General features: G+C 60.3%; 1 protein-coding gene across 4 annotated transcripts in view; it reads left to right on the top strand.

The window, feature by feature from the left end:
• The window catches only part of CNTFR (ciliary neurotrophic factor receptor), a 36,532-nt gene extending 31,163 nt beyond the window's left edge, over positions 1 to 5,369 (top strand). For 3 of the 4 annotated variants that reach the window (XM_062206983.1, XM_062206981.1, XM_062206982.1), the window contains 4 exons: positions 366 to 529; positions 3,994 to 4,174; positions 4,511 to 4,679; positions 4,755 to 5,369. In XM_062206983.1, coding sequence (XP_062062967.1) covers positions 366 to 529; positions 3,994 to 4,174; positions 4,511 to 4,679; position 4,755 — 515 coding nt within the window. In that variant the 3' untranslated portion in view covers positions 4,756 to 5,369. Of the gene's footprint in view, positions 1 to 365; positions 530 to 3,993; positions 4,175 to 4,510; positions 4,680 to 4,754 lie in introns of those variants that run through there. The other variant, XM_062206985.1, reaches the window with a different exon arrangement.
• Positions 5,370 to 12,637: the final 7,268 nt, after the last annotated feature.

The raw sequence follows: 12,637 nt of genomic DNA on the forward strand, positions 1-12,637 counted from the left end.
GGGCCTGGGGGAGGGTGTGATGCTGGCACAGGAGGAGGTAACCCAGGTGATGGTGGAGGTGTCGTTTGGGCTTAGTTCTTGGATGCTGGTCAGCACGAGGAGGGGTCGGGATGATGGGATGACATTGGAGACGCTGACAGGTGGCAGCGACTGCGGTCACAGCCGTGGTGATGCTGGAGATGTCGAAGGCAGAAGAGATGAGATGGTTGTTAGATAGTGGCTGCCAGAACCGACAGAAGAGGGGCAGTGACCGTGATGATAACGCTGGTTGGGCAGCGTGAGAGGGTCGGCTCGGTGGCTGGGGTTCACCGAGTGGGGTTGTTCCCAGAGATTAGGGTAGTGACGAAGCTCTGTCTCCTGAACAGTGAAGCCTGACCCTCCAGAAAACGTGGTCGCCCGGCCCGTGCCCAGCAACCCTCGCCGCCTGGAGGTGACGTGGCAGACCCCCTCGACCTGGCCCGACCCCGAGTCCTTCCCTCTCAAGTTCTTTCTGCGCTACCGACCCCTCATCCTGGACCAGTGGCAGCACGTGAGTGCCCTGCCCTGCCCTGCCCACATCCCAGTGCCTGAATCAGAGCCACGTGGCACGAGAGGCACCCATATCCCAGGTGCTGGTGGCTCCAGTGTGGGACCTGGAGGCGGTTAGAGAGGCATTCCAGAGGGAGGGGGGACCAGGGTCCTGGGGGAACGGGTGGCACTAAGGGAGGTTCTGCAGGCGTTCCCAGCAACCCTCATGAGTGCAGTGCGAACGCGTCTGTTTTGGTGACTGTCCAGGGTGGAGGGGAGGAACACTGGAAGGGAGAGCAGGGCGGCAGCATTTCCCTTGCTGTAACTCTGCTCTCGGCATCTCCCTCTTTATACTTCTGGGCCTGCGCTGGCTCCAAGGGGCAACACAGTCCTGTCCCCGTGGACTCACAGATAGGCTCAGGGGTCTGGATCAAGCAGTGAGCTCAAGCTTGGTCCAGGGAGTGAGTCTAGGCTGTGACTTAACATCAGGGCTCCAAAGCCAGACCTAGCCCAAGGGTCAGCTTGAGGCTGTGGTCAGGCAGTGGCCTGGGCTGGGAACCGAACCATGGTCTGGATACTGATCAAGCTCCAGTAGAGGGCTCTGGGAGGGCAGCAAGGGGCTTGGGGCAGACTTTGGGGTTCTCTTGTATCGAGAGCCCTATGCTCACGGGGCGGGAGGCACTCTGTGTGGCCCATGAGGTCTGTGGGCTAGGATGGGGCAGCCCAGACTGCTCCCAGGGGTCAGCTGGTATTCCCACAGCTCCAGCTCCATCTCCTGCCCCCCACCCCCGCCAATCTGGCCTTTAATGTGCGTAATTCGATTCCTGGGTGCCTGTCCAGGTTGCTGGCCTGGCCCCCACAAAGGCTGCTCACTCACACACTCACATGTTCCCTGACAAGAGTCCGGAGTCCCTCCCGCCTGGCCAGCTGCCCGCGCCTAATGCATTGCTAATAACCAGGGTCTAGTTTCACAAGCCCCCCTCCCCCGCTAACGAGCTACAGGCAGCAGCCCCGCGCGTCGCAGCGCACACGCCTTGCAGTGGACCTGGCACGCTGCCCACCACACACACACACACGGGAACATGCACGCACACAAGTGGCTTCCAGCAGGAACTCTGTTCCATACATATATGTGACTAACATGCCAAGATCATGCACTGGCCTGTGCCGTGGGCGGGGCAAAGTGTGTGGGCTCCGTGTCGAGAGCTCCGTGGCCTGTGGCACACCCTAGCCCTGTTCCTTGTCTCACTGGCCTCAGGGTTGGCTGGATTTACGGCTCTTGTCAACTGGAGATCTGCTCTGAACAGAACCTGTTCTCCCCCATCCGTGACTTTGCAGAGAGGCAGGTGGATGGCTGGGAGGGGGTGCAGATGGGCGAGCAGGGAGAAACATCACTGAGGTTTTCAGGAGGAAAATGCACACCGCAGGGATTGCAGGAGGAAGGGCACGAGAAGGTCTGGCAGGGGCTGAGTCAGCACGGCCAAGGTGGGGGCGAGTACTGGGCCCCAGCGTGGGCTCCCTGAGGCCTGGAGGCTGGGTGTGCCATCTGCTGCAGCTGGCTGGGTGGGGGGCTGCGGGACGAGGTGGATGCTGGCAGCTGGGGAGGTCCTGCCAGCTGAGGAGCCCTTCTCTTAAGGGCTGGATTAAGGATCAGCAACAGCCGAGCAGGAATGGTCCCGGGGGGCAGGTGTTCGGCCTGGCGCTGAAGGCGCCATGCTCTGGATCTGAGTTCCTGGCTTCCATGCCCAGCTCTGGCTCTTGACTCCAGCTTCCTGCTAATGCAGACGCTTGGAGGCAGCAGTGACGGCTCAAGAAGTTGGGTTCCTGCCACCCACGAGGGAGATTTGGATTGCATTCCTGGCTTCCGACTTCGGCCCCAGCCCAGCCCCCAGCCATTGCAGGCATCCGGGGAGTGGACGAGGCAGTGGGAGCTAGCGCTATCTCTACCTCCGCCCATCTCCATCTCTCTGCCTGGCAAATAAATAAAACACTAAAAAAAAAAAAAAAGAAAAAACCAACAGGTCGGTCCAGGCCTAGGAGTGTGACCGACCACTAGGCGAGAACTGGGCTCCTGGGCCACGTTCCTAGAGGCGTGGTGGCCACCGTGAGCCTACCGGTGAGGTGGCAAATTGATCTGCTCCCCGTGGCTCTCTCCCTTTGGGGAAAGATAGGTGTGGAGGCCTAAGGCTGAATGCCAGTCAGAGGGAGGAGGAGCTGAAGGACCTGGGGCTTCGTGGCCCAGGGAATCCGAGCAGAGCAGAAGGGAACTGGGGTGACCAGAGCTGCAAGTGAGGCCCCAGCTCGAGGAGAGGAGGGTCTTTGGGGCCCACTCATCTTCCAGGGTAGGAGGTAAGGTTTGCTGAGCCCAGATTCTGGGCCCACAATGTCTCTCCCACGACCCCAACCTCTGTCAGTGGCTGCTGCACCAGAGCCATCGACTCAGCAGGAACTGGAGGAGCTTCCTGCTCCAGTTGGCCCCAGCTACACGTGCACAGACACACACACACACACACACGTACTCCCAGCCCATCAGGTCAGGTAGCCCAGACCCCAGTTTTCTGTGGGGGGACTGGAAAAAGGGCCCAAAAAGGCCCTGAAGCCAGACATGGCCCAGAGCGGCCCCTCCTCCGCCCCTGCCGGCTGCCTCTGTTTACGAGGCGGCTTAATGAGGCAGCGGGTGCCGCTGAGATGAACCAGAGCCCAGCCGGGGCCTGGGAGGGGCGCCGGACAGGCAGGCCGGCCTGGAGGTTGGGGGGAGACCAGCAGGATGGGGCCAGCCCGGCGGGGGTGGGGTAGCGATGCCTCGGGGAGGACATGGAGCAGCTGTCCAGGGGCTGCCGTCACCCCCTTGGGCCTCAGGGAGGTTCATCACCCCAGGGAAGCCTTCCTAAGGGGAGACCCCGCTGGGACTGGGCTGGTGGGTGCACTGGGTGTCTGGGGACTTGGGCCCTGAGATGGAATCCAAGAAAGTGATTGCTGGCTGAAGCCAGTCAGGGGCTGTCCCCAGGCTGTAGTCTTCATGATAACCCTAAGAGACAGATACTATGGTTAAGGCCATTTTACGGATGAGCGTGGCAAGGTGCCAGGGAGTTAAGTCACTTGGTCTCCTAGCTAGAAAAGGGTGGGGTCACAATTTGAATTCAGGCTGTAGCCCAGCTCCAGTGTCAGGGTCTGTAGCTTTTCCAAACTGCTTCTGGGTGGCAGAGGAGGGCAACACAGCCCACCCCCCTCGGCCCATGACTCTCGTCACCTCCCAGCTGGGGCTGAGGTCAGGACTCGGTCAGGCTGCAGGTTGTGAGGGAGCTGGGGCAACAGGAAAGCCGCCGTCCTCCCGCCGCTCTGTGGCCTTGCCAGTCTTCCTAAAGACTGTCGCCCTCCCTCAGGGGTCTCCTCCCAGAGATGGTGCGCCCCCCACCCCCACCCCTGCCAGGGGTGTCCTCACTCCCTGTGGAAGGCCTCACGGCCCCTCCCGCGGTCCGGCCGCAGGTGGAGCTGTCGGATGGCACCGCGCACACCATCACGGATGCCTACGCTGGGAAGGAGTACATCATCCAGGTGGCGGCCAAGGACAACGAGATCGGGACGTGGAGCGACTGGAGCGTGGCTGCCCATGCCACGCCCTGGACGGAGGAGCCACGACACCTCACCACCGAGGCCCAGGCCCCGGGTGAGCCCGCCCTCTGCCCCCTACCCGGCGCTCTTCCTGTTCCCCCGCAGGTGGCTGCCACACTCTGCCTATGTACGAACCCTGCTGTCCCTGGTCCTTGCCAGTGGGACATCTTTGGCAGGGGTCCTGGGGCAGAGGGGTCGTCCCTGAGCCATGGGAAGCAGGATCCACTTGCGGGGGGAGGCGGGGCACATTTGAGAGAAGAGTTGGGGGCAGTGTGATGGGGGAAGCAACACCAGCCTAATGCAGGAGGCAGGTCCAGTGTGCCTCATGAACCCCGCTCTGGGTCAGACCTCAAACCTGGCCTTGCCCTGAGTTTCACCCCATGCTCCCCAGAGACCACGACCAGCACCACCAGCTCACTGGCGCCCCCACCCACCACGAAGATCTGTGACCCTGGGGACCTGGGCAGCGGCGGCGGACCCTCGGCGCCCTTCCTGGTCAGCGTCCCCGTCACTCTGGCCCTGGCTGCCGCTGCCGCCACTGCCAGCAGTCTCCTGATCTGGTAGGTGACCTGGGGATGGACCGAGGGGACCCGCCTCTCGGCCTCATCCCTCACAGCCCTGCCCTGTTCCCCTAGAGCCGGCGTCCGTCCGTCCGTCTGTCCGTCCGTCCCGTGAGGACGTGCCAGAGCCCCTGCAGAGGAGCAGGAGGCCGGAGCTGAGCCTGCAGACCCGGGTTTCTATTTTGCACACGGGCAGGAGGACCTTTTGCATTCTCTTCAGACCCAATTTCTAGAGACCCTTGGTGGGCCCAGGCCTGCCACCCCCTCAGCCTCGCCACACCACGCCGGCCCTCCTCCCTTCTTCACGGGAGCAGGGCCATGCAGCTAACCCACCCACCAAAGACCCCCTCCTCCCTGCCCCCTCGGGCTGGACCCTCCAACGCCAGCGACTCCCAGGAGCCCTCGGGGGGCCTGAGGGGAGCCCCCTCACATCCACAGTTTCTCCTCCTGCCCCAAGCCTCCTGTCTGTCCCAGGGTCTCTGTTGCCACCATCAGATTATAAGCTCCTGGCGCCGGGGGGGCCCAGCCACCCCCTTCCCCCCAGCGCCCACACTTTTCAACCCTCCCCACTTCTGCCCCTGTTTTGTACGTCTCTCCCCCGGCCCTGCTCTGCCCCACAGTATTTAATGCCCCGTCCGTCGGTCCCTCCTAGTCTGACTGAATGGTAACTTGCTGTATTTGAATTTTTTATAGATGTATATACTGGGGCGGGGGGGGGGGGGAGGGGGGCTCTCATTAAACGTCGCCATTTCATGAGCCCTCGGGACAGACCCTGTTTGGGAGGCTTCTTCCAGACCCCTCCCCCTTCCAGGCCTGGAGGAGGGAGGGGGTGACAGTTGGGGAGGCTGGGAGCACCAGTTCCACCTTCTGCAAGGTGCCTCTGGCCACGGTGCTTTCCACCTTGGGGGGTGGGGCTCGGGTTGTGGCCAGGGGCAAAGCTGTGGGAAGTAGTGGGCCACAGTCCCGGAGGCTGCCGGGCCCCTGGCTGGGGCAGAGGCCTTCCGAAGGTCCCCCCCGGAGCTGCCGCCTGGAGTACCAGGGCCGGACATGGAAGAAGGCGTGGCTAGGCTTCACCCTTGGAGCAGAGGGGCATGCGTGCATGTGCGATCCTTGGCGTCCAGGAGCCAGTCCAGGTGTGCTGGCAGGTCGGGCCAAGGGCTCAAGGCCCCGAGTGTGCTGGGCCTGGGCGAGCAGGGGCTGCCTGGAGGAGGCAGCAGCTTGGAGCATGACGAGCGATTGGACCCGTGCTACAGGACTGGAATTACAGAGTGCAGCGTGGACCCTGGGGTTAGAGGAGTTCACACGTGACACGGCGCTGCAGAGGGTCTGTTTTTCCAAGGTGCTCAGTCTTCGGTTCAGCTCCTCACCCTGCCCACATTTCAGTCCTTAAACTGGAGCACCAGGGTACCTTTCAGGTCCAGCTCCCCTCATAGGAGTCGCCTAACCAAGAATGCCTGGGGCTGGGGCCAAGCTGGCAGAGTCCCCGACTGGGGATATGGGTGAGAGGCTAGGGCAGAGTCCCAGCCAGGCCTGGCCTTGCTCTGAGCACCTGGAGCGAGACGAGAGAGGTACAGTCACAGCCATATGCAGACTGCCCAGACACGTCCATGCCGACACACACTCCCCAAAGCAGGTGCCGAGCACCGCCCCACAGCCAACCGCCCACCTACTTGACGTCACAGCCACTCCCAGTCAGACCCTCAGAGCAGGCTCAGAGAATGGACACCTCTCACGTGGCATCATGACCCGGGAAGGGGCTCAGGTACCAGTGAGGAGTTCCAGAGTGAGGTGGCTGGCTCCCCTCTAGGCCAGAAGAGATGGAGGTCTTCCAGCAGGGAGACTGGTGGCAGGCAGAGGCCTGGTGTCAGGGTGCAGAGGCCTGTGGCCTTGGGAGCTGAAGCGCCACCACGTGCACATGGACGTCCCGGAGGAGGCTGTGAACCTGCCTGTGCTCCCTGAGCTGGACCTGGAGGGCAGAGGGAGTCCAGGTTGGGGGAGGGGCTGCTGCCAACTCTCACCAAGGATGTGATAATTGGGCTGTGTCAGGACCGACACCCTTCTCCAGCCCTGGGGAGGGCAGGCTGAAGTTAGGGGGCTCTCTGGCCTGTGCTGACTTCCTTCCTTGAGAGCCTTGGTCAGCCCTGACCCACCCACCGCCCACCCAGGGCTTGGGCATCAGCAATCTGGCCTCCATTAGCAACATGGGAAAGCAATTATGTTGGGCCTGGGGAGGAGGGGGCCTGCTGGAGCCTCGGAGGCTGAGGGAGGGGAGGATGAGGGCATCTCCCTACCCCCCAGCCCTATCCCGAGCCCAAGATGGCGGCAAGGGCCAAGGTACTGCCTCCCGCTGGACTGGGCACATCCTGGCCCCTCCACCTCGCAGAGGCTGTTCCCCTTGGAGGGCCTTGGCTACTTCCTGCCATCACCTCCCTCTAGTCCTGTCCTTCCTCGTCCACCTCCCACGGTGGTGCTGGGAGGCTAGGGATGGGTACAGACACCAGTTCTTGAAGCTATAGCCGACCTTGGAGAACCAAAACACTGCTCAGGGGCAGGGCCACGGGGAGGTTTGGACCCCAACCTTCTAGCCCACCGGCTCTGTGTGCTCCCCTGAGATGCACTGGGGGTAGACCCCCTCCCCCACCACGTCCCGGCCTGTCGCCGTCCCCCCCTCCACTCCCTCCAGGGTTACTCTGGACTCTTCTGTGCATCCCCCATTCCTCTCCCCTCCCTGGCCGCATCCCCACCCCCATGTTTGTCTCTCTGAGGGTAGCTTTGTCCCACTGCCTACCTTTGTATTTCTGTGTGCCCTTTCTCATCCCTGTCTCTGTGTCTCCATCCTTGGTCTCTTCCCAGTCTCCGCTCTGCTTACCCATCTCTCTGGTGTGGTTCCCTGTCTCTGTCCCTCTTCCCTTGTCCTGCCCTTCTCCCTACCTCTTTCTCGGTCTTTCTGCCCTCATCTGTCTCTCTGGGTCTCTATCTCCATCCCCACGTGTGTGTGTGTGTCTACCTCCAACCCAGTCTCTGTCCATCTCTCCTGGCTCTGCCAGTCTTATCTTCGCTTCCTTCCGTGTGGACCCGCCCAGGGGCCAGACCCCGGCCTGTGGCCGCTGCTCTGCTCTGGCCTGAGCCGGGGGCTGTCCTGGCTTCTGCTGCCCCCTCTCGGCCACCCGCCTGCCCTTCATTCCTGCTCCTGGGCTGGCGGCTGTCAACAAAATCAACCCCGCGCCGCCAGACAGGAGACAGGGCTACTTCCCGGGCAGCCCCAAGCCCTGCGGGGGCTCCAGGCCCACCCGTTGCGCTCACTCCCTCTGGGGCTGGGACTCGGAGGAAGTTCATTTCCAGCCGGAGAGAACTGAAAGCTTGGCTCCCGACCCCAGCTCGGTGTCCTGTACCTGTGTGTCTTTCTCCCCGGAGGTCTGCTCGTCTACCACGGCCACAGCCCGGAGCCACTGCACCCTGGCAGGGTTGCACCTAGGCCACAGCCACGGGGGACAGGAAAGACTTGGGGCGGGGGTCAGCCCCGCACCGTTGGCTCTCGGAGGTCAGGGAGAACCCGAAGTGCCGAGAGAGGCTGGCAGGGACCTTATGTGACAGTGGCACTGTGAGCGGGAGGCCAGCGTGGAAGTGAGGGGGATGGAGGGGGCCTGTGTGACAGGCTTAGTCTGCGGGAGCTGCAGAGCTTCTGTTGGAGAGGGCCTGAGGGCTGGGCCAAGGGCCGCGGGTCTGGAGAACAGCGCCTCTGACCTGCCCCGCTTGGCCTGGGACTTGCTCAGTGGTAGCGCTGAGCGCCACTGGGCGCTGGAAACCCTTGCGCCCCAGAGGGCGCTGCCTGACGGCACTGGTCCGAGCGCGGAGGCTGGCGGGGGCCGTCTCAGGTAGCGCTGGTCTGATGGGGGCCGGTCGGAGCAGAGGGGCTGTTCTCGGCTAGAAGCTCTTTGGGGGCAGGGACCAGGCCAAGAAGGCGCCTTCCTGGGCAGTGGCCTGGGGAGTGGCCGCCAGGGGGCAGGGCAGGTTCTCAGGAGACTCAGAGGAACCGGCCCCGGAGCGGGAGCGGGACAGTGCGGACTGTGTGCAAAATAACGCCCACGGCAGCTCAACTCGCGCCGCTCTGCTGTCCTGGGCAAGTGGTGACGACGATGTGCAACCGTGCGCCACGTCGTGTGTGGCCGGGTGAGTGCGCCTTGGGGCTCACCAGGACCGGGAGGTCGTGGGAGTGGAGCAGTGAGGGAAGATTCCCTGGGAGGGGCTGAGGGCGCGCGGGAGTCCGGCTTCCCCGGCTTGCACCTGCCCCTGCCCACCACAGCATTCCCTGAGAGTCCAGATGCAGGAGCTAAGCGCTTGGGTCACGTCCAAGGGCAGCCCCCATGCCAGCCTGCGTGCCCAGGCCCTGCCCGCCACCTCTCCAGCTGCTCTCCTGCTTCTTCAGCAGGCATGCCTCCCGCTGGACTCCCCGCTGTGCCTAAGTGTTCCTAAGCTCCCCTACTTCCCTGCCTGGATTCCCGCCGAGCTTCTGTGCTCCGGGTTGTCCTGTGAAGCCTCTAAGGTCCCTTGGAGCATGAACTGCTCGCTGCTGGCTGCTCACTCCCTCTGTACTGAGGCTTGGTGCTGTGGGCCCTGGAGTCATCCCACAGAACTGAAAGTATGGGGGCTGGGGCTGTCCAGAGGAGCGGACCTGAGTGGGGAGGCTTGGACAAGGCATGGGTGGGTTCTCTGGGTTAGGTTGACAAAGCGAAGCCGTCACAGAAGCGCCCCACTCACCCCCACCCCCACTAATAAAATCAACAAAAGCCAAAAATGAGCCAAAATTAAAATGCTGTCACAAACTCACCAAGTCCAACCAAACAAGGAAATCCTCTTCGTAAACTTTAAATACAGGGGGCTGGGGCTGTGATGTAGTGGGTAAAGCTGTTCAAGTCCTGGCTGCTCCACTTCCGATCCAGCTCCCTGCAGGTGCAGCTGAAGATGGCTGAAGTGCTCAGGCTCCTGTACCCACATGGGAGACCCAGAAGAGACTCCTGGCTTCCGTCTTGTCTTGTCTTTTCTTTCTTTCTTTTATAACAGGCAGAGTGGACAGTGAGAGAGAGAGACAGAGAGAAAGGTCGTCCTTTGCTATTGGTTCACCCTCCAATGGCCGCTGTGGCCAGCGCGCTGCGGCCAGCGCACCACGCTAATCCGAAGGCAGGAGCCAGTTGCTTCTCCTGGTCTCCCATGGGGTGCAGGGCCTAAGCACTTGGGCCATCTTCCACTGCACTCCCTGGCCACAGCAGAGAACTGGCCTGGAAGAGGGGCAACCGGGACAGGATCGGTGCCCCGACCGGGACTAGAACCCGGTGTGCCAGTGCTGCAGGCAGAGGATTAGCCTATTGAGCCACGGCGCCGGCCCTGGCTTCCAGCTTGCCCAGCTCCAGCTGTTGCTGCCATTTGAGGAGTGAATGAGTGGATGGAAGACCTCTTTCTCTTTCTCTCTCTCTCCCCCCCCCCTCTCCAACTCTGCCTTTGGGATTAAAAAAAAAAAAAACCCGCTTAAATACGATAGCTGAAGAAAGTACAGAAGATCCTTGCGCAGAAAGCGAGTGGTACATCTCCTACCCTGTGCCCAAAAATAGCTCTATGAAAAGGTGAGTCAAAAAACACCAAGAATGCTCACAAACATCTTAGAAATGGGAGACGTTCACTGCTGGGTGCAGAAGCAGGCTTAGGAAAACTCTGGGGAAAAAGCTCTGGAAGTAGAAGCGCCAGTGTTTCTCTCCCTCTCTCTCTTTCTTTCTTTCTTTTTTTTTCTTTTTTTTGGAAAGAAAGTTCTTTTTAAAAGATTTATTTGAAAGGCAGAGTTACAGAGAGGCAGAGAGAGAAAAAGGGAGAGAGAGGTCTTCCATCCGCTGGCTCACTCCTCAAATGGCCACAATGGCAGAAGCTGGGCTGATCCGAAGCCAGGAGCCAGGAGCTTCTTCCGGGTCTCCCATGTGGGTGCAGGGGCCCAAGGACTTGGGCCATCTTCCACTGCTTTCCCAGGATCTGAAGTGGAGCAGCTGGGACTCAAACCGGCTCCCATATGGGATGACGGCACTGTAGGCGGCGGCTTTACCCATTGCACCACAGCACCAGCCCCTATGTTTCTCTTTAAGACCTCAGCAGAGGCAAGCAGAGCCCAGCTGATTCTGGGGAATGGGTCTGAAGCTGGGAGGGAAAAACCATAGCCTGGAGCAGTGGGACACCCCCACCCCCACCCCCACCTGTAGCAAGCTGTCCCTAGGGCGCTCAGAGGCTCAGAGCGGAGCTCCATCAAGGTCAGCAGGAAGCCCTGACAAGCTGCCCTCAGGTCACCGGGGAGTGGCAGTGGTTGGGCTTAGAAGCAAAGCTGCAGCTCCTGCGAGAAACAAACTGGTCCAGACCAGAGGGGAAGGGGCGCTCATGGACCTACAAGAGCCACCATGGCCGGCGAGAAATGGCCTGGCCTTTAGGTCCAGAGGCCGCAGCCAAAACAGAGGCAAGAAGGGAAGAAAGAGGGACAGTGGGTGGAGGGGGAAGACTGCTAACAAATCTATGAAGACCTCGATGTAGGAAAAACACAAGGGAGGGAATTGTGTTGGCGAGGCCTTGCTAATGGCACGAAATCGATAGAACAAAGAACTCAAGGACGAGGTGATAAAACAGCGGAAGGAGACTGGGAAGGGAGGTTGGGGAACTAAGCCTACAGAGGACCAAGAAAGCGCCGCAACAGGTGTGGGAAAGACGCAGGAAACAGCGGCAGGGCTGCCAACCCGGCAGTGGTGTGCGGCCGAGGCTGGAGATGTTGCCAGTCCATGTGGTGAGGAGAGATAAAGTTATTAGAGCAATTAGGGAGGAGATCACGGCGAGGGAGGACAAAGACCAGCTGCCTCCGCACAGCTCTCAGCAGCCCTAAAGTAGAGGTTGCAAAAGAGAAGCACAAAGAGGTATTAAGCTATGAAATACAAAACGCTTCCCCGCGAATGAAGGGAGAAATGAATATTTAGCCTGCAAACGCACACTGCATACCAGAAAACCTGACGCGGAGGCACGGGCATCGAGACCCGCTGAGGTGTGGGCACTGTGCCGTGGCGGGTTAAGCCACAGCTTGGGACCCCTGCATCCCGTATCAGAGTGCCAGTTTGAGTCCCAGCTCCTCTGCTTCCGATACAGCCTCTTGGGAGGCAGCAGATGCTGGTGCAGGTGCTTGGGCCCCTGCTACCCTTGGAGGAGACCCGGGTGGAGTTCCTGGCTCCTGTCTCCAGCCTAGCCCAGCCCTGGCTCTTGTGGGTATTTGGGGGGAGTGAATGGAAGATATCCATTGCGCTCTCTCTCTTGCTCTCTTTCCCCCTCTCTCTCTTGCTCAGCCCTTGAAATAGATGAAAATAAATAAACATTAAAAAGACATTGATTTAGTTACCAACCTTTGAGGATAAAGTAAGAATATTTCAGGCCCCTCGGCAGAAAAAGCATCACACAGGGGAAAACGCAGTCTGATGGCGGACGTCTCCAGGGTAACGTATGAGGAACAAAGATAAGGCAGCCCCTCTACAAAGTCCGAAGGGGTAAAAAGTGTCACGCCAACCACCACTAACGAATGGCTGACCTCAGTCATGGATTGGGGGGGGGTGCAGAAAATTCATAAACCTTTCTAGAAAAAACTACTCAGTGACAAAATCCAGTCAGCCTAGAGATTAATCAAAACCAGGAGTCCGGGAGAGGAGATTCGTGGCCAAAGGGCTGGTGGTGACATCAATTCCGTTTAGGTTAAGACTCCGCTGTGGGAACTTTGGTGGCAGAAGTGAATGTAAATATTATAAATCCTGATAAAACAACGCTGGCTACATAATCTGGGGTGGAGAAGAGGGCAGAGGCACTAATCACATTTGCTTTCATAGTTCAGAGTCGAATAATAGCATAGAAAACTGAAACATAATGGTAAGAATCCTACTCCAACCTCTTAATCGAAA

The sequence above is a fragment of the Lepus europaeus genome, chromosome 12, assembly GCF_033115175.1.
Source record: "Lepus europaeus isolate LE1 chromosome 12, mLepTim1.pri, whole genome shotgun sequence".
Classification (NCBI taxonomy): Eukaryota; Metazoa; Chordata; class Mammalia; order Lagomorpha; family Leporidae; genus Lepus; species Lepus europaeus.